Source organism: Lepidochelys olivacea (assembly GCF_965140295.1).
Source record: "Lepidochelys olivacea isolate rLepOli2 genome assembly, chromosome: 16".
Classification (NCBI taxonomy): Eukaryota; Metazoa; Chordata; order Testudines; family Cheloniidae; genus Lepidochelys; species Lepidochelys olivacea.
The window spans coordinates 23689064-23716319 of NC_140426.1; the positions used below are offsets into that span (position 1 = coordinate 23689064).

At 48.7% G+C, this 27256-nt stretch overlaps 1 protein-coding gene across 6 annotated transcripts in view; it reads left to right on the forward strand.

The window, feature by feature from the left end:
* DAB2IP (DAB2 interacting protein) overlaps nt 1-27256 on the forward strand; it is a 263147-nt gene that overhangs the window by 210197 nt on the left and 25694 nt on the right. For all 6 annotated transcript variants that reach the window (XM_084650155.1, XM_084650156.1, XM_084650157.1 and 3 more), the window contains 4 exons: nt 13815-13959; nt 16799-16943; nt 22793-23029; nt 26527-26728. In XM_084650155.1, coding sequence (XP_084506281.1) covers nt 13815-13959; nt 16799-16943; nt 22793-23029; nt 26527-26728 — 729 coding nt within the window. The remainder of the gene's footprint in view (nt 1-13814; nt 13960-16798; nt 16944-22792; nt 23030-26526; nt 26729-27256) is intronic.

Below are 27256 nucleotides of genomic sequence, written 5' to 3' on the forward strand. Positions count from 1 at the left end.
AACAGACTCCAACGAGAGACTGCTGAATTGGAATTGATTTGCAAACTGGATACAATTGACTTAGGCTTGAATAAAGACTGGGAGTGGATGGGTCATTGCACAAAGTAAAACTATTTCACCCCATCACCACCCCCCCACCCCATTCCTCACATGTTCTTGTCAACTGCCGGAAATGGCCCACCTTGATTATCACTACAAAAGGTCCGTCCCCGTCCCTGTCCCCCCTTTCTCCCCCCGCTCTCCTGCTGGTAATAGCTCACCTTACCTGATCACTCTTGTTACAATGTGTATGGTAACACCCATTGTTTCATGTTCTCTGTGTATATAAAATCTCCCCACTGTATTTTCCACTACGTGCATCCGATGAAGTGAGCTGTAGCTCACGAAAGCTCATGCTCAAATAAATTGGTTAGTCTCTAAGGTGCCACAAGTCCTCCTTTTCTTTTTGTGGAAAAATTAAGGCATTGATAGATGTCCATAGGGTTGCAGCACTAGCATCCAGTACATTGCTGGCAGACCTTCAGAGGAGTGCGACTCTCAGCTAGATTGTGGCTCGTCTTCTCAATGTGTTGTTGAAAGGACAGAGAGCTGTCAAGCTTTATCCCAAAATAAGTAGGGTGCAATTCAAAAACGATTGGCTGGTTGCTCAGAACGACGTGCCGCTCTCAATGAGCTAACCAGTTGGCAAGATGGATGACACTGTCTTTAATATGTATAGGGTAAGTTGACACTTTGAAAAGTACTTGGCAAAGGTATCACAGTCAGGCAGGTCTCCAGCTCCTCATAGCTATTGCCAGGCAGAGATCATCAGCATATACAAACTTTGTTGCCAAGGTCGGAGGTAGGTCATCTGGGTATGTGTTAAGGAGCATTGGAGCAAGTACAGATCCCTGGGGAAGTCCACTGTTCATTCAACGTGGGCCTTGATGGGGTAGGAGAAACAGGTATTTACCTCACAAATTCAATCTACCGGTAGGAATGAGACCAGAGGCAGTCTGAGGATCTGTATCCATATTAAGTTTAGACTAAGGCTCAGGGTTGGGTTGTGAGGCTGAATCAAAAGCACCAAAATCTCATGAGCATTGGCCAAGACAGCAGAACTCTTAAGAGATCAGCTGTTCTTATGAGATAGCCACCATCGTTTCACAAGACACTGGCCACATTGAAACAGAAGCTGGAAAATTAGCCCCTATCAGCTTGGAATGAAACATGGAACCAAAATCATGGGCCTGCCGCCTTCCCCCCAGTTCCAATATATGAAGGGCTTCCTAGGTGAGGTTCTGGTTTTGGCGGTTATCTAGCCCCCCAAAGACACGTCAGGGAGCAGCGTTCTTTCCTCTGCTGGTGCTCTGTAGCATTGTAGGCCAGGGTATGTCCCTTCCGAGACGTTGATGTTGGAACATTTCTACCTCTGTTCATTTTCCTTGTCTGTTTTCCCAGAACTGTCACTTGAGGGACAGTCTCTGACACAGTCAGGGGGAGTCACTGGCCTCAGGTAGGCCACTGGCACAACACAGGCCATTATTTCATGGCTATTGCATATATGGAGCTTTAACAAGGTATTACTGGCTCCATGTTGTGCTGCGAGAAAAATTTACATTCTACTTAATTGTGTTCTCAGGGCTGTTCATTGCTTGAGAGCCCAGCTGCTGCCAGAACATCTCCGTCGGCCTTTGTCTTGTACATGTTTTATAGTTTACGGTCTCAGCTGGCTGCTTTAGTTTACATGGTGTTTTAAAATGTATTTAAGGGACGTTCATTGAGCTGCCAATATGTTTTAAAAATCAACTGTTTTGCTGTTGTGTAGTGTAAGCCTAGAACTGAACAGGAATATGTTTTCCTCCTCCAAACTCGGCTTCTTCCACTGCACACAAATCCAATTTTGTATGTGTGATCATGAATGTCAGGAGACTCAGTACTTTGCTCAGAAGTGCTGGACTCCACACTGTTTAATTTGAAAATATACCCTGACAGCAAGTGTATTCCTTGAACAATGAATGACGGGGGCTTGCAGTGTTACTCAACCTTTTGGATATCAGGGACCAGCGCAGGTCCACGGACCAGTCCTGGAGAAACACAGGGTAAGAGAATGTGAGGGGCCCTAACCAGATAGGTGGTGCGTTGCCTTCACACCTGGTAATAGTGAGCATGCCAATGTCCAGCCACGGGCATTTCCCTGTGGAGGGGCTGGCACTGATTCCACAGATGCAACTACACACCCTCCCCCAACCGCAAAATCTGCCATTTGCCTTTTGTACCTTCTTATTTTTGACGTATTTTTTATTTGTGCAATACTGCGTTGGTGGTGGTTGGGTTTTTTCAGGCAGTTCTTCCTTGGCACAGTTGTTTCCCAAACATGCATCTGTAATCAAAGAGCATCTTGTTATCCTGCTAATAAAACACTGAAGTTCAGGGACTTCTGACAGGAGTATACATACATAGGTCCCTTTCCCAGACCTGACAAGGAGCTCCATGTAAACTCGAAGGCTTGTCTCTCTCACCAACAGAACTGGGTCCAATAAAAGATATTACCTCCGCTGCCTTGTCTCTCTCATTAGTACACATGCAATCCAGCCCCGCCAATCCTTAGCACAACACCTGACCCACCCTCCTCTGCCCCCCACAAAGAGTGTAGCCAGACTCTGGTGCCAGTCTTTGGGATAACTAGTAATCTTATTACCTTTATCAGTTCAATCCTCTTAAGGTTAAGTCAGTCCTATTAATCAGGCTTGTGATGTGCGGAACCTTGTCATTTCAAAATCAATCTGCCTAACAGTCAGTGATGATATTCGCTACAGTAAACTCCAGCACAAAAGGGAGTGCATTTCAGAGCAGCAGGTGTGTGGGGCATAGCTCTGCAGCTCTCATTAACACTGCTAGCTAAATAAACCCCTTGCATGTCCAGTTGTGAATATATCCCTTAAAGGTGCAGGTTAGATCTTGTGTAAACATTCCCCAGGTTGGCAAGGTTATAAAATGCTCCAAGTACAATCTGAGCAGGACTTGTCGTCCCAAACCTTTTCTGCCTGTTATGCCTCTGGAAAGACCTTTCCTTGCTAGGAAACGTTGCTGCTCTTTACTCTTTCGCTCATTGCCTCTCCCAAAGAAACTTCCCTTTTGTCTCCTTGTGCTTTCCTTATGGCAAAGTGCCGGCTGGCTGTGTGTTTACATCCAGAGGGTTGCAGCAGACATGGAAACATGCCCCAGGAAGCATAGAAGGATGTATATCTACAAACAGACATGTCAGAGCTCAGATGTGGGCTGTTCCTTATGGAAACAGCCCACGGAATTGAGTAGGGAATGACATTCCGCTACAGAATTCTATAGACTGGCTCCAGAACCATTTAGAAATGGTCTTATTCCCTGTTAACATCTATAGACTTTCAGAGAAATGTCTATAGAACCCTATTGGTTTCATCCCTATTAAATCCTACTGGGACTTTTCCAGAGGACTGGCACCTTACCGATCCATGCAGGCAGGAGTACACCTGTCAGCACAGGTTGGAGGGAAGAGCATCCATGCATGGGGGGTGCGGGGGGGACGAGGGGGTAGGGGGCCACAAAGGCATGTGGGAGAGCATGTACCCAGGCTTATTAAATCATATGGAAAGACTTCCTGACCCTTTGCAGTGTGGGTGGGGCATTGGTCGGTTTGTTTGTTTGTTTTGTTTTGTTTGTTTTCTTGAGTGATTTTCATTACAGAGTTTTATTCAAGTTTGACATTGGCAGATCTGTTGATTAAAATTATGAGCTGTCTGTCACAGCGCTCAGTCCAATACTTGAAACACAGCTAATGCAGGATGGGCTTGTCTCTTAATACTTTTTACATTCTCCAGAGGCAGGTTTAAGCATAACCATTGTGGTGCAGAAAGAAAACCTGGAGGCAAAGAATGTCAGAATTATTGATTGAGTGAAGGAGTGAATTAGCTGCCTGCTCCTCTCCTGGTTAGTCTCTAGTGAAGAAGCTTTTTCTTCCCATTATTTTGTGTGTCTTTGTTTGAGCTTAGTAATTAATATGCTTTCTCATGCCTATTGACATCCGTAATGAAGGGTTGCTTTTCTGAGGGGTGTTGGTTTTTTTACACGGTGGACTTTTCAATCAGTTCTCCAAAGTTCAGGGACGATAGTTAGCTGCTGGCCCTGTTACATGTAATGGGACCTGTGGGCCCAGCCTGTCTGTTATCAAGGAGCAACTGGCCTCTTGAGTTTGGATTTCCAGATAGATCATGTTGCCCCCTCTCTGCCCCAGTCCAGGGGCGTGGAGACCAGAGGCATTGGGAGGAAGAGGGGGGAGAATGGGCAGCAGCTTTTTGAAATTAGGGCCAGCAAACTGGTTCAGATAAAACAAGACATTGTGAACTCTTTCTGACCAATGTTCTAAAGCAGTGGTTCTCAACTTACCACCTTGTGTTACATGGGCTGAAGGGGCTGGGTAGTAGGGCAGTGGCAGCCCAGACCCTCTCCGTGCGGGGCTGGCCGGCTGCTCGCCCATCCCAAACCACTGCTGCGCCCCAGTCCTCATAACGTGGGGCTGGCTGGCAGCCCTGTCCCCACCATGCTGGGCTGCAGGGCAACCCAGATCCCTCCATGCCAGCTTGCGGGCCGGCCTTTAGCATGCAGCTGAGCTGGGCTGCAGCTGTGTGCTAAGGTGGCTGCATGTGGCCCGCGGGTTGAGAACCGCTGTTCTAAAGCCACAGAGGTGTGTGCCGCATTTGCCTGTAGACTTGCTTGTTATTTATGACCAGAGTTTTATTTTGGGGTTCGCAGCCTCCCGCCTGTGGCAGGTGGTACCCGACTCTCATGCCTAGGTTAGAACATAGGGCCCACACGCTGTCACAAGTCCACTGTCACAAGGTCTCACCAGGCCGCTCGCTCCGCTCTATCTCCTGTCTCATGTACTCTCTCAGGCTCTTTCCCTGGGAAGCGGCTCCTTGCATCCCATCCTGGTGAACCACACTACAGAACCACATGGCTACCTGCCGGGGAACAGCATTGTACAACCTAGGGCTGCTGGTGCCTCTCTCCCGAGAAGATCTCTCTGTGCTTTACATGTAATTTCCTAGTCCCCTTCCCCCCACTGGTCTCCCTGCCCTGACTAAGCTTTTGGGTGAGCCCTATGGAAGGGTAAAACAGCCATGGGACTGAATGTCAGACAGCTGTATCTGTTGAAACACTCTGCACTGCAGGTTTCAGAGTAGCAGCCGTGTTAGTCTGTATTCGCAAAAAGAAAAGGAGGACTTGTGGCACCTTAGAGACTAACACATTTATTTGAGCATAAGCTTTCGTGAGCTACAGCTCACTTCATCGGATGCATACAGTGGAAAATACAGTGAGGAGATTTATATACACACAGACCATGAAAAAATGGGTGTTATCATACACACTGTAAGGAGAGTGATCACTTAAGATGAGCTAATACCAGCAGGAGAGCGGGGGGGGGGGGAAGCCTTTTGTAGTGATAATCAAGGTGGGCCATTTCCAGCAGTTAACAGAATGCACTGAGCCTGAGGTGGGGCAGAGAATGTATTTACTAACCTTCAAAAAGAAGTTATGGCCTTTTTATTTTTTTTTTTTTAAACAGGCCTGGACTGAGGCAGATGGGGCCAGGGAGGCCGTGTTTGAAATTCACCAGGCAAGGCTTTTGGGGGGATAAGTAGGGAAACCCTGTGTGACTCCAGTGAAGTCCACTTGCCTAGGATAAGCCTTTCAAGAGGCAGAATGAGGACCATGATAAGGGTACAGAAATGCAGGCATGGTTGGTGGCTGTGTGCGTTCCACAGTCCGGGGCCACCGCAGCAACAGCTGAGCCAGCTGCTGACTTCAGTCAGGCTAGTGGTGGTTGTGAGAGTGTGCAGGTAGCCAGGAGAAGGCTCAGGGAGGCAGTCTGGAAGGTAGGTAGCAAGGTCCTTCCCCGTGAACTGAAGCCTGCAGCACCAGAAGGGATTTTTCCTGACATCCCAAAGCATGTCACAATCCTAGAGAAGTGGAGGTGGGGCCAGCCTGTTCTCTCCTTAGTGAAGCACTTGTGGAAGCCCATTAAGGCGGTCAAAGGGAGAAGGAACCCAGAGTTTCTAATCGCCACTAAGCCAGTTTAACTCCTGTATCGGGGGTAGTCGTGTTAGTCTGTATCCACAAAAACAACGACTACCTCCTGGGCATAAGCTTTCGTGGGTAAAAAACCCACTTCTTTATGAAGCTTAGGCCCAAATAAATCTGTTAGTCTTTAAGGTGCCACCGGACTCCTTGTTGTTTAACTCCTGTGTGTGTTTTCTTCAGAGATCTGTTTTGGAAGGACTGTCGGAGTCATTATTAGGACAGGGCGCACGGCACTTGGGGATAGGTAGGCCAGGCTTGGTTTGTCTAAATGGTTTTCCTGGTAACCAGCCTTGCAGCGCTGCTGTCAGACCCTGGATTTATTCCGCTGGATCTTTGTTCTTTATCATATCAAGGTTTGTGAAGCGACTGGGCTTGTACAGGTTTGTCTGTGTCCAATCTGAAGCAAATACCATTAAACAAACACTTAAGGAGGTCTGGAGAACCTCAGTAGAGCCCTTCTACTACCCCTCTGGACACTGACGGAATGAAATAACAAATGCTATTTTCTTCCATAGCCAGGGGCTCAAACTAAAAACAACCCCCTGCTGATCTCTGCTGCTCAGAACCACGGAGCTTTATTGGCTTTAGTTATTGCATTTGATTCAGCCTCTTTTCGGTGGGTGAGTAAGGCCTCGGGAGGAGTTCTGCAGGCATTCCGTTGTGTGTAAAGAAGACATTCTGGTTATGTAACCCAGCACTGATCTGCCCCTTTGTATGGGGAAGAGCTGAGTTCTGGCCAACAACACTGTGAGTACAATGGCAGGGTACCAGGATAACGGACCCAGTGACATGCCCTAGCTGGAAAGCTGGGATCCAGATCCAAAGTTCGGGGTGTTCTGTTCTGGAGGTTTGTCTTTGATGGTAATGCAAACGTTTGGGGCCTTCTCAGTCCTCGGAGTTGAGCTAGACAGCTAGAAACCAGCTGCTGTGAGATTCTCCAAACAGCCCTTTCTCAGGGCATTTTCTAGCCCAAACTAGGCCAGGCAGAGGCACATGAATGGTTAGAAGACTGTGCCTGCGGACATAAGGTTCTGTGTTTTAGTCCCACGGCTGCAGGGGTGTGGCTTAGCTGTTAAATAACAATGTCAGGATTCCCCATTCAGCTCCCCACTGTCACTGCCTGAACTCCTGACTTAAAATGTATTTGCCATACTCAAGGACTTTGACTTCTCGTGTCTCTGTACCGGGCCAAGCTGCAGGAGGGCAGGGTATAATAATGACCAGAGCAGGCATGTCAGGGTGTCACGTTATTGACTTGAACTGGGACCATATAGAAGAACATGATTGCAACCAAGGCCCTGTAGTGGCACCAAATCTTGTATAAAGGGGGGTCAAATAAGGTGTCTAAGACAAGGTTATGGTTTGCTGGTTATGATTTTGCTGTCTATATGCGTGTATCATTTTTGTAGTTGAAGTTATGAATACTGGATCTATACTGTCTGTATTTCAAACTTATGCTCTGCTTCTGGGTAACACCCCAGAGAAGTTGGTGTCAGCTCTGTACAATCGACTCATTGAGAGACGACAGACACGCCTTGTGACTCAGCAAGGTATGCAGGGACCTGCCTATGGACAGAACTCTGAGGTTTTTCCCGGCCATGGGATGGGCAGCTTGTCTTTGGAACAAAGAAAAAAGACCACATGGCAAGAGACTATAAAAAGCTGCTGCAGCTCCTCCATCTTGTCTTCAATCCTGCTTCTTCCCTCTGGGGGGACTTTGCTGCACTGAAGCTTTGAACAAAGGACTGATGACCTATCCCAGCTGTGGATGTTCTCCAGAGACTTGATTTGAACCTGCAGTTTATTCCATCACTACTACAAGCCTGAACCAAGAACTTTGCCATTCCTGTATGTCACTGATTCCATTTAACCAATTCTAGCTCTCATCTATATCTTTTTCCTTTTATGAATAAACCTTTAGATTTTAGATTCTAAAGGATTGGCAACAGCATGATTTGTGGGGAAGATCTGATTTGTATATTGACCTGGGTCTGGGGCTTGGTCCTTTGGGTTCGAGAGAACCTTTTTTCTTTACTGGGGTATTGGTTTTCACAGCCATTTGTCCCCATAACGAGTGGCACTGGTGGTGATACTAGGAAACTGGAGTGCCTAAGGGAATTGCTTGTGTGACTTGTGGTTAGCCAGTGGGGTAAAACCAAAGTCCTCTCTGGCTGGCTGGTTTGGTTTGCCTTAGAGGTGGAAAAACCCCAACCTTGGGCTGTAACTCCCCTGCTTGAAGCAATTTGTCCTGAAATGACACTCTCAGTTGGATCCTGCCAGAACCAGCATCGTTACACATGGGGATCTCTTCTCAGCTTGCTTTATGTTGGGTCACTCATACCCAGAGTTTTGCATTAAGTTGTAGATTCTGAGGAGCCCTATAACTGGGCTGAAGCCACCAAAATTCACTTGATTTTTCTGGCCAGCCCTTCGGTCCATATATCTCAGCACCCTGGCCCAAGTTTTGCTTTTGTATCAAAACTCCGAGCTCAGCCTGGATTTGGGTCTCGCTGCCCTGCGGCCAGGAGTTGTTCCAGCTCCCAACCAAGTCCTCAATTGACAAAAAAAAAAAAAAAAAAAAAATACAAAATGCAAACACTTGGCTAAGAGAAGCTCTAAAACTCCATGGTCCTGAGATAATTAGTATGTTGGGAAAGTGACAGGAAAGAGAATCAGGCAAAGCCAAGGTCAGCGGCTGCTAATTAAGAATCAGCACTTTGTGTCAGTCTGTGCTGCTGCTTGGAACTGAAACATACACAGGGAGAAACCCAGGAAGATAAAGGTGATAGAGTTACACAGACAGCAGCTAAAGGGATCTGAACAGGGGGTTTAAAGTTACTTTCCAGCTCCTCTGATAAAAGGGGAAGAAGGCAGAGAAAACAGCAAGGGGAGGGAAATTCACGCCTGCTTGGTGGCCAGAGAAATATGGAGCTTACTGGGCCCACAAGGTGAGAGATTATCTGTCTAGAGAAATAATCAGAATGACTTTTTTTTTTTTAAAAGCTTGTCTTTTATTATCGAGGTTCCTGTGCAGGGAAGGCTCTGCTGGCGCGTCGGTCCCAGCCCTGTGAACACAAGGCCTGTGGAAGTCACCTATGGCCTGCTGTTGCCATCCAGCTGGCTGTGAAATTGGCCAGGGTCCTTGGGCACAGCTATGCAGCAGCCGTGCATGCCCCTGTGTGTACAATGAAGCCCTCCCCATTACAGACTGCCCTTCAACTTGCCCTGATGACTTTGCTTTCCCATTACATGTGCCTGGTGATGCCTCTCTGTAACCTTTATAGGAAAGTCCTACAGGAGTTTTAAACCCACCTACAGAATTATCTGGCAGGGACATTGTTCTTTGTTACATTCTCCAGGATGGTTTCAACATTCTAAAGGAAGGCTCTCATTCTCCGTTGATTTCTGTCAGTCTCCAGAGTTTCTGTAGAGCCCACTTGGTTGCATCCCTATCAAATCCTATCAGACTTTCCCAGAAAGGGAAGTGGTTAGGAGCCTCAGTTGATTACACCCACATTCATAAATTAAACTGCCAATGCTACTAAGATCTTTCCCATTCTGGCACTAGAGCTGTGTCAGCCTGCCCTGTAATTCAACAAGCACAGCTGCAGATTCATACTCCAAAGACTGTATGTTTGAATCATGTTGATGCCTCTACTGAAATGTTAGGGAAAAGTAAATGGAACGTATCAAGTGCCTATGTCAATGCATTACTTAGCGGAATGGGATCTGAAAGCCTTCTGACAGAATGGGTAGGAGGGAGGGACGGGGAATCTACGTGATGAATGGCCATACCAGAACATTGATTCTATGCCTGCACGGCTCATACCCTACACAGCTGTACCGAGACTGGGATATGATTCAGTGCCACATGTTCTCTTCATGCACCCTATTGTGTGTTTATGTCCTGCTGGGCTGTTGTTTTTATTTCAATGAAATGTTCGTTCATTTTTAAAAGGAGTCAGCAGCTGCAGGAATTGAAGAGATACCTGCCAAGCACCTAGAAGATGCAAAGGAGTATTATTGTTATTGTAGCTGCTCATATTATTGCTTTAATGCAGGGCAGGCCGCTTAGGCATTCGGACGATCTGGTACTGTCCCAGCTGGAGCTATGCGGACCCCTGGATTCAGTGTTTTTCTCTTGTGGGGCACTGACTCTGCATCTCACATACAATGGAAGACTGGCATTTACTTCTGTTCACAGGCATCACTAAAGACCAGTTAGACTAATCCATGAGATGCAGTCAGGACTAGCAGTAGTATTGGCCTTACGTGCTGATCAGAATTGCTGCTCCTATTGATCACGGTTGGCACATGAGCCTTGCCTTTGGACAAGGTGTTTGGAAGGATGGAGGCGGATGTTAAAATACAACTGGGTATCGCTTTATTTCCACTTACTGTAAATATGTCTAATCTTCCTAACAAGGGGAGAGCAAAGCAGTGGCCATCAGTCATGTCAGTGAGCTGCACTACAGCTGTCAGTCTTTGCTGAGGAATTGGACCTCGCAGTGCTTCACAGTCCCTATCAATCTTTCTTCCAGGTTTTTTTTTTGTTGTTTGTTTGTTTTTAGTGCAGAATGTACTGTGAGCAGTCTGGATTTTTCTTTGTTTTCATGAAAGAGACATGACAATACAGTCTTGGTAAAGAATGAAGTTGCTTGGGGCTGGAATGGGCAGTGTATCACTTTAATAGTCCCTTTGCTTGTAGGTCATGTGACAGGGTCGGGCCAGATGGCTATAGGAGAGTAATCCTATTGGGATCCGGGTCTGTAGGAGAGTAATAGAAGGCAGATATATTAGCCCCAGACTCAGTAGGTCCCTTTTCCCTGGGTAAGGTAACAGGGAAGGTTCCAGAACAATCAGGAACCTTCTGGAGACAATTAAGACAGGCTGATTAGAACACCTGCAGCCAATCAAGAAGCTGCTAGAATCAATTAAGGCAGGCTAATCAGGGCACCTGGGTTTTAAAAAGGAGCTCACTTCAGTTTGTGGTGTGCGTGTGAGGAGCTGGGAGCAAGAGGCAATAGGAGCTGAGAGTGAGAACGCGGACTGTTAGAGGACTGAGGTGTACAAGCATTTTCAGACACCAGGAGGAAGGTCCTATGGTGAGGATAAAGAAGGTGTTGGGAGGAGGCCATGGGGAAGTAGCCCAGGGAGTTGTCGTTGTCACACAGCTGTTCCAGGGGGCACTCAAGACAGCTGCATTCCACAGGGCCCTGGGCTGGAACCTGGAGTAGAGGGTGGGCCCGGGTTCCCCCCAAATCCTCCCAACTCCTGGTCAGACACAGGAGGAGTTGACCTGGACTGTAGGTTCAGAAAAACGGCAAAGCTGAGGGCTGCCATGAAGCTTCAAGGCAAGCAAATCCGCCAATAAGCGCAAGACCCACCAAGGTAGAGCAGGAACTTTGTCACAGTCACCAGTTCAAATTCAACACAGATTGGAAAGTGACTGAAATTTATCCCCATTTGGCCTACGTGAGATGAGTTAATGTGTCTTAATTCAGCTCCTCGTTGACAGGTGTCTACATCCAAAATAAACTCTTCCAGGACTAGAACTAACTTCCCCCCTTGAAGGCAACCTGGGGAGCCACGGCCAAGGAGTGGAACCTGAATGACTGTCTCAGCCGCAGGCCTTGGGTGAGGCACATTTGGCAGGAAAGCGGACGGGGGAAGCTTGTTCTGTTATGCCTGTGAGTGTCCTTTGTGTGGATGGAGGATGACAGGCTCCAAGGCTGTCAATCTGGCATCACTATATTACTTAATTATCTTGAAGGGTAGGTCCTTCCTCCCCTGTCTGGATGTCAGTGATGTCTTACTGGAAAGTATGCGGGGATGGGATCAGACCAAACCTCCAAACTCTCCAGAGACGGATTCTGAGACCCCAGTCAGATTATCTGGCCTGAGACTTGGAGTATCAAGTGTTACACTCTGCACACTCAGATAATCAGAAACACCTCCTTCTCGCTAATGGAAAACTGATTCCCAGGGACCACCCCTCTCCCAATACCAATGCTACCTTGGTCTTGGAGTCAGATGGCTGGTGTTAGGGCTTGATTGGATTTCATGGGTCCCCAAAGTGAAGAAAATCTGTTCAGATCCCATCTCTTTGGACATCTTGAGACTCAAGACTGGAGGTCTTCCTGGAATGTGCTGCTTATTAGTTTAATCATGTGATACCCCAGCATATCTGTCTGCAGTGTTTGGTTTCTGTAAAAGGGGAAGGTGAATGAGTCGTTACTTTGTTGAAGGGGAGAAAACATTGCGGCCCGGGCTCATTTGCCTTTCTTAACATCGTTCTGCTGTGCTTATGATAGTCGGGTGGGGCAGATTCATGGACATGAGAAACCATGAGGTTCTTCCAAGCTATGCATGTACCTTGCTGGCCCACTGATTGCGCAGTATTTATTTGGGGAATGCCATAACAAGGCTTGGAGATGGGCACTGCATTCTACAATTCATGCCCCAGCCAACGGGTTGTGTGTTTTACGGATACTTATGGAAGCCGAAGGAAGAAGAATTTCATTATCTCTGTGAAGTTACCACCAAGCACAAGATTTTGTTTTAGTGGAAGGCGGTTTAAAAAAATGTCTTCAGCTGTATAAGTAAATTTACTTGTCAGCATTTCTGTCTCTCTTTCTCTCCTGCACGAGGCAACAGTCAAAGGTTTAATGTGGGTAATTCACACAGTATCTGGCAACTGATTTCCCTTCTGCCCTCCAAATGAATGTCAAAGCTCTGGGAAGGGGCAGGATACCTTTCAGTACCCAGAGCAGTCCAGAATTCCAGAGCAAACATGTTATTAGCAATGCAGATAACAGCATGTGCAGGTGTTCTTAGCATTTAAAACTGTGCAATATTTAACCTGCATTCACATCTCCTGCCAACTGAATACCAGCGGCTTTTCAGCTGGGCACATGGGGAATCAGGTGAGCCTCCCGCCTTCCCCTGTTAACCCCTTCATTCCAGCAAACACAGTGGTGCTCTCTGGAGTGTGGAAGTGCTATTAGACTTGGCAAGTCAAGGTCAGCCTTCACTAATGCAGAGGGCATGGCTGGCAGCGTGTTTGGCCCCCACTCACCAGGCACATGGCTGTGCAGCACAAAGATTAACGAGCAGTTGGATTCCATGTACATCAAACTGGAAATGAGTCCGTCAGCGGGCATGCGGCAGTACTGTTTACTTGCCTGAACACTAGAGTAAATATGACATTGAAGTATCCTGGTGCATATTATGGGCTTGATTTTCAGCTATTATCTGGGGGCACAGCAAATGGCTGTTTTGCTGGCACTGTAGTTAGATGTCTAAATGTAGCTGCAGTTAACAGGGTGGACAAAATTGTGCCCAAAAGAACAGGCGGCCAGGTAGAGAGCCCTTTAAAAATCAGGCCCACAGTGAAGACGGTGGTGGTGGTAATGTTGAAGCTGCATAAGGGCTAGAATGGCTTATTTTCCAGATGGCTACGTAATAACTCTTCAGAGATGTATTGTACTACTTGTCTCCATCGTTAGGAGTTGCAGGGGAGCCAGAAAAGGGGCAGGGTTGGTAAAGAAGTGACTGATACATGCAGGAGAAACTAGGGGATTTCATGGACCGCAACACCTACAATGCACTGGCCCCCTGTGAATGTGATAGCCCCATGGAGAAGGGGGATCGGTGTGTTCTCTGCTAAATGACGCACGTGTCGTAAGTGATAACCCACAATGGACTTTCCTTTTCAGGATTTCTTGACCGACCTGATGATGTCTGAAGTTGACCGCTGTGGAGAAAATGAGCACCTCATTTTCCGAGAGAACACACTGGCCACGAAAGCCATCGAGGAGTACCTGAAGCTGGTGGGGCAGAAGTACTTACAGGATGCCTTAGGTATGTGCAAGCAGGAGCAGCAGTGGGGAGGTTGGATCTACCCCACGAAGTGCCTTAATCTCTGCAGTCCCTTGTGTTCTCCATTATGGAAGGAACATTAACTCAGCACTACCTGCCTTCAGTTCTATCAGGGGCGTCGTAACTTTACCCAGCCCAGGGCTGCTCTGGCACTTCGTCAGGAGCTTATGGTCCGTGTGTATACTGCATAAAATGGAGCAGATTGCAGATTAGTGTGGGGGTGCAGCCTGTGGGAATACAAATCCCAGCATGCAATGCAGTCAGGCCACTTGGATCCAGATGGAGCACCACATGCTGGAGCATGTAGTCTGTGTGGGCTGCCCCGAAGTGACTGCAGAGGGCCATACTTTACAGCTCTGTGGGGCCTCCTTGAGGTCACTGCTGAGTTATCTAATTTTAGCTCTTTAATCTACTTTCAGAGGAGAAAGCAAATTAATACTTTAAATTATGTTATGCACCAGGTCTTCTGCCATAGCATCCCGGCTCCCCATACATGCATTCGCAGTGTCACACAGGCCTTATTGGTTCCTTCCGCCTGAAGAGCAAATCAAGTGATCACAGTGTGATTTTCCCTAATCACTAATGGGTCTGATGAGAGCTCATAAATTTGAGTGACGACTGTTGCATTCCACATGGTCAGAAACCCTTCATGCTGGTTTTAAGAAGGGCTGGATAACTTTGTGACCCAAACAACAGCTGTTCTGCCACAAATCAAGATAATTATGGCTTCTGCTTCAGGGCAAAAGCTGATCAACTTTGGAAGGTCAGGGAGAAGTCCCACATGGGCAGCACTGCACAATGGTCAGGTGCTGTTGGGGGAAGGGTGGGGACTGAATTGCTTTCCTCTGAAGCATAATCTACTAGACTCAGCCAGAGACACAATAGAGGGCTTGCTGGATCCATTGTCTGATCTGATGCACATTCGTACATTATTGCTGTTTATCTAGCTATTAATTTCCTTCTCGTTCATACTAAATTCATAGCAAGATCCTGGCAAGAGGGTTATGTAACATTAGAAGGGAGGTGATTGTTAATGCCTAAAAGTGGAAGTACCAGATTAAAAATAGTAGGGATGGAGACCTGGGGTTATCAGGCAAATTCAGTCAAACCAGCAGACCTCAGGAGAGTTTTTAAAAAGGGATATTATTTGTTTCTACTTTCTAATGATTTCTGGCTGAAGGTAAGTCTGTAAGCAGATTGCCTTTGAAAATGCTAAGAAGTCAGAAGATTAATGAAGGGCTAGAATTTCCAGGGCTAGATCGCAAATATCCCCACTGCTCCAGGCTGATGCAGGGGAAGGCTGCAGCAGTTGTTCACTGTTTGGGGCGCAAATTGTCGGTAGATATTTTATGAAGGAAACAATTCATCTTTGTGTGGCAGGGTAACACAATAGTGCATATTGCCTGCTTTAAGCATAGGAAGGAATGGGGCAGGATAAACCCTGCAGGCATCACCTGGAGCAAACAGAGAGGTTCCAAAAGCTGGCCGGCTGAGTGGAAAATACATTGGACAGGCTGTCTTGTAAATCACTAAAACCTGTTTCAGGCAATAGAAGGGGGAAAACACAGAAGGGAACTGACCAAGGAAGGGCCCGTGGTCAGTAATTGTTGATGGGCAAATGGATCAGGGTGAAAAGGGAAACTGAACCTCTTCCCAGAACTCAAACAGATTCTTTTTGCAAACCCATCTGCACTGCCTGGGAGCAGAACCTGAAGCAGCGCAGCCTGCTGGGGAAGGTTGTTCTCCTGCAATATCCAGCCCAACTGGTCACCTTCCCAGGGAGCTTTGTTCTGTCCAGGTTGGCAGCCTGGTCCTGCACCTCCTGGAGATGCAGAGAGGCAGCTAAATCCTGCCTGTATTCCCATTAATGTCCCTCCACTGTGTCTCCACCACTTCCCTTGGAGCCTGTCCTACGTCTGACTCTCCCACTGCCTTGGTCGGTCAGCTACTCCTGTGTAGAAGTTGGTGGGGGTGGGGTAAAACACTCCCCAGTCCGAATGGCGATAGTTCTGCCCACTGTGCACAGGTAGAAATGGTGGTGCAAGTGTGAGGGAGGGGTGAGTCAGACCCATAACGCGTAACACAGGGAGTGTGATGAATGATCAACTGGCAAATGGGAGTGAAGGGGATCGAGGAGAATGACCTTGAGGTGACGCTGCCTGGTGGTTTAGCTCCAAATCAACCAACCAGTAAATTCCTTCTGGGATCTCCCCCTCTGACTGCCCATTTCTCCTGTGGCCCGTGACCATGTTGCGACATGTCACCGGCACAATCTCCAGCATCGGGACACTGTCAGCTGAGATCATAATGACACGATGCAAGTCCTGACCTCACAAGTCGCCATGGCATGTGTGGACTCTTTCTGCTAGGGGAGTGATCTGTCCAAACTGGCACCATCCTGGGGCAAATCCAGGCCAGTAGCACCCTAGGAAAGTTGTGTTTTGGCAAAGCAGCATTACGGCAGAATTTCAGTGTAACTGCCTCTGGACACATCACTAGAACTGCCAGCCGGGGGAAGAGAATAACACTCACCAGCTAGGGTTTCAGTCCCTTTCCTCCAGGTTTTCCTGAATTGATCTATAAACAAAGGATACCAGACAAAAATAAGCCACCCAGAACAGTGGGTCCAAATCCCCAGACCCCTTGCAGGCTCTTAGCCAGCTGGGAGGAGAAAGGCCTCACCCTTCCCCCTAGGTATCTTCTCTTGCCTTATAGTCCCACGTGACAGGCAAGGGTCGGGGTTAACCCCTTATACACTGGGGCTTGTGGAATGCATATCTACCTTGCCACCAAAGACCATCTCTGTCTGTCTGTTTTGTAGGGGAGTTCATCAAAGCTCTGTACGAATCAGATGAAAATTGCGAGGTGGACCCCAGTAAGTGCTCATCCTCGGACCTTCCTGAACATCAGAGCAACCTGAAAATGTGCTGTGAGCTGGCCTTCTGTAAAATCATCAATTCTTACTGGTCAGTATCCCTACAACCCTCATTTCCCTCCACCTGCTTTTCCACTGTTGCAGACATGGTACTGCTGTAGGTGTGAGATGTACCATCCCAGCACTCAGTCTGTTTTGCATTGTCCTGTCTTCTAGTGGCGAAAGACAGCTATTCAGAGCCCTATAGGTTGCAGATGCCCTCAGTAGCTGCTGAGAGTTCTCACTTTCAGCTGGGGGGCTGCCCCGGGACACCAACCCATCAGGGGGTGGGGAATCGAAATGAGCAGAAGCAGGACCCTTAGGGTGCTGTGTAGGGAAGCAGGAGGCAATGTCAATGTGCACGCATGGTCTACAAACACTCACAGCTTCTTATTGGGCACCCTTGGGGTCTTGCCTGGGAAGAGAATGAGGGTGGTCATGGCTGCAGAAATGTGCCATTTTCGCAGTGAAAAGTGTTTTGCAAAAACTGACTTTATTTTGGAAAACATCACTTTTTTTCTACAAAAAGTGATCACAGTGACAATCAGTTTGTGCCCAGCTCTGTGTGTCCATTGTCTGCAAGGGGCGAGACTCTGCCCTTCTCCACAGTGTCGTTAGTGAGAGAACAAGGCAAGTGTGGTGTTAGCCGAAGTGTGGCTGCAGCATGGCTTTGCTTTTACATTGCTTTTCGGTGGGTAGATGAGTGGGATTGCTTGACTCAGTGATTCTTCTTTAGCATTCTTTGTGGCAATGAGGACTGACGCCAAGGGTGGTGTGTGTACACGCATGCACACAAAACTGGGCAAGGGCAGTGGAGCAAGAGACCAAGATACGCCTTCCCCAGCGAGACCTGAGGTTAGCAGGCAGAACTCCACTGCTGTCAATCAGACCTGAATTTGGCCCAGTGTGTGCACTGATTCCCACCTGAACCCCCCTAAGAACCCATTCAGACAGGGATTGCAAGCATTGCAGTGTGACAGGCTTGAGCAAAGTGTAGAAATCAGTGCCATGAGTGCCACTGGGAATCAGGTGAGACTCTGCACACTCCCCCAGACTCATGCACACACGCACACTGTTCACTCTTGCACACGTTGCGATGCAATTGAAGAATCTTGGCCTTTTGGCTACAACCAAGTGCAGCATCACGTTACTCTTTGCTATGTCCTCCCTTGGGCTCTCTCCTGCTCTTGCAGGGGTTGGAGATCGCCTCAGTCTTTTCCATCTCTGCCACCTCTGATCTTGCACTTCTCTAACATCAGGTGAGGTTTGGAATTTCTGTGTAGCAGGTGGTGCCTAAGTTTCTAACCACGCCTTTGAGGAAGCAGCACTGAAGATCGAAGGCACTTGGGCTGCAGGATGCCGAGTTCCCCAGCGGGCGGGGCAGAGCTGACGCTGTTAATTTCCTCATTTCTCTCTCTCTCTCTCTCTCTCTCTCTCAAGCACCCTTTGGCTCCGTGCTGTGCATGACTGTGGAGGAGCCTGTCTCTCTACATCAGAAGCATCCTGTGTCAGCGATAATGGGGAATTCCTCACTTCACTTGCACAGGGCTCTTGCCTGGAATCATAGTTTCTCTGCTGTGAAGTGATGGAGGCTGGGGCTGTTGGAGGTCTGGCTGGAGCTGGCTTGGGTAGACAAACGCTAATGGCATATGTGTATCACAGCTGGCTTAGCTGCTCTTTGTGGATTCAGTTTGTGGTGGTGCTTATCTATACAGAGTGTTTTCAAGTATTCAGGGCACTAGGAGCCACAACTCCTTGGCGCCTGTCCCCAGTGCTCCCTTTAAAGATGCCCTGCAAAGGGAAAAAGTTAGGCTTGTGCCCTTTTAAGCTTCTTTGGTGGGTAAAGAAGGGCCTGAAAGAGTTCCCTCCTTCCTTCCTTTTTTGTCATCCTGCTTTTTTTTTTTACATTAGAGATTCGGGTCCGGATGACATCACCAGACTGACAAATGAAAGCTGAGCAAATGGATGGGCTTTTTATCAGACTGCTTAAGTCTCTGGCTTTAGTTTTTCTTAATGCCGGTTTAACATTAATGTTCATGATCGTTTTGGAGAAAGGAAGTCTCCACTAAAGATTCATCCCCCAGCCCTTCCATGAAAACTCTCACTGGATAATCTCCCAAGACGTCCAATAGGTCCTTCGGCAAACCTGGGAAGGAATAGAGTTGATATTTCTCAGGGAGAGAACAGTCAGTCAAATAAATCCTCACTTCAGACCTTCTGTATCCACCACAAAGAAGCAAAAAGGGCAGCTTCTTTTCCTGGTAGCCTAGAACTTACTGTGGGCCAGTTAATTGCTCTCTTGGCCTCAGGAATTGAACTTCTCTTTCCCATGAGTGACACCTGATGTCTTCAGACATTGGCAAATTATAGATGGAAAAAGACAGAGATGCAAATTATTGTTGTTTGAATTCATTTCTGGCTAAAAATAACAGAGGTGCCATTAAAAGGTCAAGGTAAAAATAGCCTAGAAAAGAGACGCGGGGGAAGTCAAAGATGCAATGGGGAGATGTGTTCCTCCGGCCCTCCCTTTAGGAAGAGTCTGAAGCAGCCGGGATGCTGTTCTCAGGGCCTTGTTGTTCACTGATTCTGGAGGAATAATTGGGCTGACGATGAGTGTTTTGGATTGGCCGAGGCACCCTGACAATTACAGATCTTGCTTGAAAAACAGAGTGGCAGAGTCTGCAGGCGGAGCTGCTGGAGAGAGGAAAGAGGTTCACAATAACTGAAAATTCTTACAATTATGGCATGATTTGGACATCTGGAAAGTTTCACTGTAAGCAGAATTTCAGCATGCGGAAGCTCGTTACAGGACAGTTGGATAATGAATTATGGACCCCTCCATCGCATAAAGCCCTGCTAACCAAATTCCATCCCTCATTATACAATTAAATGTTTATGGTCTCTCTGACTCCCATCCTGCATTAGCAAAGAGCACTTCACGTTACTGCGTGTGCCGCTGTCACATACATTTTAAAGGGGTATTTTTCAGTAACTCTTCAACCTGTCCAGATTGTTCCACCCTTAAATTGCTTAAAGGATCCCAGTTTTACTGGGCAAGTAGCATGAAGTAAAGGGGTTTTGCCCATTTATATGGATTGAGCCAGAGGAGGAGGATTTAGCCGGTGTGACTTGGAAGGCTTGGGGTAGAGAATCTGTAATGGCCCTGGGCTTTTATGGGGGATACTGGGAGCAGATCTCTGTCGTGCGCAGCTTTCTGCGGAGACCATTCATTTTTTTTAAATGTCCCCCTCCATCAAGTCCACGTGGCTATAAATTAACTATTTTTCTCGTTCAGGGGACCTTTAGCATTTCAGAGTCGGAAAAACAGAGCAGCGTTAAGAAAGGGGAAAGAGAAATGAGCTGGGGACAGAGAGCTGGGGAGGGAAGAAACGTAGAGATGAAACGGACAGAGTGAGGAGAGAGGCGCATCCGGTGACATTTAAAGAGATCAGCATGTGCCGCCTGTTCCCACGCAGTGAGTTCCTGCTTCAGAGCTAAGGGTGATGACGGGACTCTCCAGTTTCTCCATGGGTAACTGCTGAACTGTCAATGGTGACAGGTCTAGAAGGAAGGGGCAGGGGGTACAGGTGACCTCAGTAGTGACTGGGGGGATGTACAGGGTGGGGAGACAAACATGGGAGAGACAGGCAGGACCCTGAGCACAGAGGAAAACGACACACCCAAAAACGTGCTGAACAGGCAGGTCCCTGCCACGTGGCCAGAGCACTCCACCAGGATCGGAAGGGGAAGCCAAAGCTACCCGTCCAACAGGAACTACCGACCGGGACAGCACGTCGACTCGGAGTATCCCCCTCACCGAGAGGCATGGCGCTCTGACCTGCCCGGAAACCCGCCAGGAGGGCTGAGGAAGGACATATCGGGATTTCCAGGCACTAATGTATTGATGAGCGCACGCTCTGTGTAGCAGAACAGAGCAGTGGAGATGCTAAAAGCCAGGCCAATTAGTAGCCAGGGAAGGAAAGAAGCCATAACAAGCCATTCAGCCGCAGGGCGTACCTGACTGTGATGGAACACATGCCCCAGTAGGTCCTGAGCTGTGTCACTGGGGAGGAGAACGTGCCATTGGACCGGATGGGCCCACTGACCTCAGCCTGGGGCGTGCGGGGCGCATGGCATAGAGCACGGGCACCAGGAGGAGTGCTCTTCCATTAACATCCTGGCCGCCTGCCACGCTGTGCAGGGAGGAGCAGACCCAGGAGGGTGGTTTTCCCTGGCTGTGCTTCCACTTCAGCGCACCACTGCTGGTGGAGAAGAGCCACCCAGGCTCCTTGTAACGGGCACGGTATGTTCACGCCGCAGGCAGTCAGGCCCAGCGCAAGAGGGGGATGGCAGGAGATAAGTCTGCGCGGGTTGCCTCTCACTGTCACATAGCTCGTCCCCCGTTCTCGGCAGAGGAGCTGGGACGCTCTCCGCTGAGCTGGCTGCTCACTAACGTGGGCCGGGCTGCGGTGACCCCAGTCTGCGCGTGCTTATTCCATCAGGGTCTCTGGATCTGTTTGCTTTTAGACAAAGAGCCTGCTCCACGGGCAGGGCAGCTTCCGGGGGGAGTGGCCAGGGCATTCTGTGCCACTGAGCTGCTGGCAGCTGGCCAGGCTGCTCAGACCCATCGTCCAGCCTCCCTTCTGGGAGTGGCTGGATCCAGCTGAGTCAATAAAACATGCTGGGAACAGGATAGTGGGAGGCTGGGAATGGGGAGGGGAAACAGGCAAGAGGCTCTCTGGTGAGACGCACCCTCAGGAGCCAGAACCCACGGGTTAAACCCAAGTGAATTTGGGGTCTGGGATTCAGGGTAAATGGGCTGGATGCTGGCCTGAGTTACACTGGTGTAAACCAGGAATAACTTCAGTGGCTTCAAAGCAGTTACTCTGGCTTTACACCAGTCTCCGAGAGCAGAATTTGACACACATGCCTGTACAACACTAACTTCCTGTTCCCTGCCCCAGTATAGGAGCATTTTAACTTTGTGTGATCTACTAGACTGGGTGTGCGCCCAAGAGACAAAAAGCCCCAAGTTCTAATGGCGGCCCCGTTACTGACTCCCTGTGTCCCCTTGGTAAAGTCACGTCAGCTCTGTGCCTCAGTTTCCCACCTGCAGAATAGGGTTGTTAACATTTCCCAACCTTGCCGGGAGGGGGTGGGAAAGAATCAGTTCATGTCTGGACAGGGCTTTGTTGTCACTCTCCGTGCAGTTGACATTTCCCATCTCTCTCCCTTTGGGCAGCGACACGAGCCTGGCCGGTTACATGCGCGGTTCCGTTCCCGGGTCTTGGGCACTAGCACAAGGCTGTTGTTTGGGTTCACGGCACAGCTGAGAAAGTTTCAATCCCAGGACAAACTGTTCTCTTGCTGAAACTTAAAAAGCCAGGATGATTTTTTTTCCTATTAAGACTTTTGTAAATCCCTTCTTAATGAAGCCTGGGTGGGGGCCTCGATCCAGCTGATAGGAGCCCATTAAGCACCAAACGTGAAGGCTGTTGTGAGCCTGCTTTTCTGCACATTCAGCTCCCAGCATCTTCAGTGGAAACAGACAGTGGGGCTAGTTCTGCCTGGTGGATTAAGTTGCTTCTCTTGCAAGTTTCAGAGGCAATCAAAACTCTTCCTATGTAGCCCACTGGTTCAGTGTGGCTTCCTATCCCCTTCTAGTGATAGCTCCACAAAAGAGGATAAGAGCCTATTATTGCTACTGGCTAATGGAGTTACTCTTTCAGCTCAGGGAATGGAGGCCTCTACTTTTGGTGCTGGAGGAGCAGAGTTCATGCCCCATGGATGACTTCTGGGGAAGGGGGTTGTTACGCTTGGTTGTCGTACTTGCCAGCCAGAACTATGAAATAGGCTCAGGTTCCTAGCCCTGAATTTACAAACCCTGAATTTTCATTGCAGTGTCTTCCCAAGGGAACTCAAAGAGGTTTTTGCTTCGTGGAGACAAGAGTGCAGTAACCGTGGCCGGCCAGACATCAGCGAGCGGCTCATCAGTGCCTCCTTATTCCTCCGGTTCCTCTGTCCAGCCATCATGTCCCCCTCCCTCTTTAACCTGCTCCAGGAATACCCTGATGACCGCACTGCACGCACTTTGACCCTCATCGCCAAGGTCACACAGAACCTCGCCAACTTTGCCAAGTAAGTTGGGGGAAGGAGTTGGGTTTGTTCTCGACGAGCATGAAGGAGTCTGCAGTGTCAGTTAATTGTGTTCAGTGAATATTCAGTGCTAGCCTGACAGCCTGCAAGGCAGCCATCCTCCATGGGATGCAGCCAGAACTGCAGTCACCCAGGTGCCATGGAAGTCAATGGCAGTGACTTCAAGGGAAGCAGGAGCAGGGTCTGGTGAGAACGCGGTCCTCGGCCTGTCTGCTGAAACTAGCTGCAAAGGGGGCAGTTAGTGCCAGGTGTGATGTCAGGAGCAGGACTGAGATCCAACTCATTGAGATTGGCCACTGAACAGCAGCAGATAAGAAACCATTGCTCAGAGAGATTTGGTGACCATTTTTATTCCCACTAAGGAACAGTCAGTCAGCAAAGGCAATTTTGTCCCTGCTGCTACCTTCAGCCACCCTCTAGAAAGACAGACTTACAGAAGTGCCTGCTGTTTCCTCTGTTTTCCACGTTCCCCCCATGGGAAACACCTTGCCTTTCCCGTTCCCACTAGGTCAGTGCCTCCAGCCGTACCTCGACTGGGAGAGAGACCATTTTATTCTCCAAACCGACCTGCTGCTAGGCCTTTTCTGAGCAGAATGGCCCATTCTCAACCCAGGGAGAGGCAGATAGGGCAGAAGTTGAAACGCCCAGTTTTGAAGTACACCAGGGTTGGTAAGAAAGGTGCCGTCCACCATTCTGTCCCACAGTTACCCAGCTGGATGTGACTGAAGTGCGTGAGCTCTTCACAGTCCCAGCGGAGGCACTGCACAGCCCAGACCCCGAATGAATGATGCTGCCAGAGCCTATGGAATCTGTAGCTCTGGGGGAATCTGCTCCCTCAAACTGAGCTCAGGGATCACCCCAGTTATTAAAATGAATGTCTCTGAACTTGGAGGATGGGGGAAGAAATTGGGGAAGCTGTCAATCTCTATCTAAGCCCAGAGGGTTGGTGGAAACAAAGGAAGAGATTTCTGAACATCTTTCCACTGGCTGCAGTGGAAGCTCTGAGCTACTTATCCTGAGCTCTGACAACAGAACCATGAGCTCTTGGAAATGTGAATGGACAACCTCAGTCAAAAGCTTCTTAGAATTGCAAACTAATTTAATTCACATGCCCACAGCCAGACACAGACATAAGATGTACAAGTGTGTTACTCTAAGTGACAGAAAGTATCCATCTTTCTGACCCGTCCTTAACTAAAAGTTAAAAGTTTCACGTTTCTGGACCTTGCAAGAAAGGCTCTTTAACTAAGCTGGCATTACTCAAGCCTGAGCAATCAAGCTGAGCTCTCCTGCAGCCAACGTCACTGCCGACCTCCTCCCCCAGCAAGTCTCCTCGTACCAGCCGGTAGAAGGGGATCTGTCATGCTTTAAATAAGACATTTTCAGTAGAACGAAGATTGGATGACATGGGGCGGAGCAGGGGGTGGCGCAGAGAATCCAATGAAAATAAACTGACTCCAAAAGAGAATTGGGCAAATGTTGGACAGAAGCCCCAAGGTCCCTGATGATCTGGTGTTCCAGGTCCACGAACGGCATTCAGAGGGTGAATTTAACTTAGTGCTTAGGAACATGACGGGCAGCTAGTGCCAGCGGGAGCGAGGTCTAGTGTAGATGGCCAGTTTCCCCATATATGAGCTGCAGCCTCGTCGGTTATCCTGCTAGTGTTTTCTCACACATGAATCCAGTTTGTGTCGCCCCACACTTCCCCCTCCGCATTCCCCTGGCTACACCTGCCCTGTCTGTACGTTTCAAGTTAAATCCACTAATTGTGCCAAATTGTTACGTGACTTTGAACTTGGGACCTGGCTAAGACCATCAGATTTATTCCATTTATGACCTCTGTTTAAGCCACGTGATGCAAAAGACGTGAATTTAAGCCGGATCAGGCCCTAATTCCCTTGTGGAACTGTTTGAAGGCGCTTGGCCCTGCTCTTAATGTAACTGGAGCACAATGACAAAGTGCCTCTCAGCCAAAGAACCCAAAGCACTTACACTTTTCAGACCATTCAGAGAGGTCACTTTTCCCACCACTGAAATGCAACCACCTCTGAGTGGGCGGAACAGAGTAGCACCAGTCAGTGGTTCGGAATCAGTAAAAGCTACCTTGCCTGAAATTGCCAGATTTCAGTGAGGTGTTGTGGGAGTTAGCCAAGACGAGGGGATTAATGGAACGTGCTCGTACAAAGAGCACCCCCCCCGGGGGGTTTAAATGAGCAAAACAATAGGTTGTCAGATGAGGTCTTATTCCAAACCTTGTACCTCCAGTGGTACAGTACCTGGTACTAGCTCCCTGGGACGTGGTTCAGAGGGAAGAGTCCCACCTATGCCACTGCTTGCGGTGCCCCGGCTTTGCCTGTCAAGGTCTCACCGCCACTACTTAGGCTTGAACCTACTGAGCGTACAAGATCCCAGCATAAGGGGCTATGGCTGAAGATTTCTACTCCCACTTTGAAAACTAAACTGCACTTAGCAGCTCTGTAGAGGAGTGCACTGATAGCAGGAGGTCTTGCCTGCCTTCTCCCTTTTGCATGCGATGCTGGGCAGTAACAGCCCCACGTGGGGGATGATTTTTCTTAGGCTCCACCATCCCAAATGAGCCAAGCAGACAACATGGAGGGGAGGGGCTGGTCCTGAGGCTGCTGGACCCCGATGCAAATACACGTACGCTGGCCCCAGTGAAGTCAGTGGGAGTTTTGCCTAATCTGTAGCCTTCATCCCTGTCCTGTCTCCCTTTCATCTTTCAGTGAGCATATTTGGAGCTTGACACCCAGCACATTCTCATGCCAGACACATCCTCGCCTTGCAAGCCTTCACACGTAGGAACAGACGCTGTCTCTGACACAGACAGCAGAGACTGTGGCAGACGGGCTACTAGAAATGACATTATTAATGCACTGGGGTGGCAGCATTCAGGAGCTCTGCCACGGGCTGTCACTCCACACATCGCAGAGAGCGGCAGAGGGCAGGAGAAGGGATTCGGGTGCTGGGCAATGATCATTGGGAGAAAGAGGACTGCATGTTAGCAGTGACTTGGTAGCGATACTTCCAGTGGCTGTATCAGGCCAGATCCCAGGCTAGCTGCTGGAGGGACAGGCCCTTCCGTGAACGTTGGGTCCAGGGTATTTGCTAGACATAGGTAGACCCAGGGGAGGCTTTTGTTTAGCATCGATCAGGAATTGTATTTGCACAGAGATGGCTCAAAGCAGCAAGATCAGCGACTGCTTCTAGATTGCAAAGACACATCAGTATGGAAGGGTGGGTTGGGTCAAATGCCCCACTTCATCTCAGTCCCCAAAGCGGGAGGCAAAGGAGTTGGACAAATGGCGGTGGTTCCTGGCACAGGAAAGGGTGCAGAGGGCTGGAAGAAAGGCTCAGCATGGCGCTAATTAGCTCTGTTCCTCCCTGTGCTGTTTACAGCTGGTTACTTGTGCGCCATTACTCACAAGTTCTAGCTGAGATTCATGTGCCTGTCTTGGCAGGTTTGGCAGCAAAGAGGAGTATATGTCCTTCATGAATCAGTTTCTGGAACACGAATGGACTAACATGCAGCGATTTCTATTGGAGATTTCCAATCCAGAAACCATCTCGAACACAGCTGGCTTTGAAGGCTACATCGACCTGGGCCGGGAATTGTCCACTTTGCACTCTCTACTGTGGGAGGTCATTTCTCAGCTCGAGCAGGTACCCATGGGGAGATGGGGAGCTGGAGGGGCAAGCTCTACGGGGGTCACACCTCAGTCAGACACTTCCTGGGATTGCGGGGAGTGACTGGGAGTTTAGCATGCACCACACTACACGGCGGTTCCTTGCAAACCATCCACAAGAAAGACGTCTGTTGGTTATCAGGAAGGGATAACTGAGTAGCAGGATCTCTGTAGTCTAGCAATGGTTAGCACTTCTGTAGCCTCGCACACATTGTCTGTCTAACCCTCACAACTCCCCTATGAGGCAGGTGAGTATAATTATCCCCTTATCCAGCGGGGAAACCGAGGCAGGGGGGATCAGAACTTAGGTGCTGCTGGTTCCCAGTCCTGTGCTCAGAGCACTAGACCTCACCTCTGTCTCAGCAAGTGTCGTGCAGTAGGAAGGAACAGAACTTGCCTCCTGACTTCAGCTAGTTTCACTTTAAAAAAGAAATGTTTTTAATTAATGGGTCTCCATCAAGACCGGTTGGACCAGACTTACACACACCTGCTTTTTTCTGTGTAC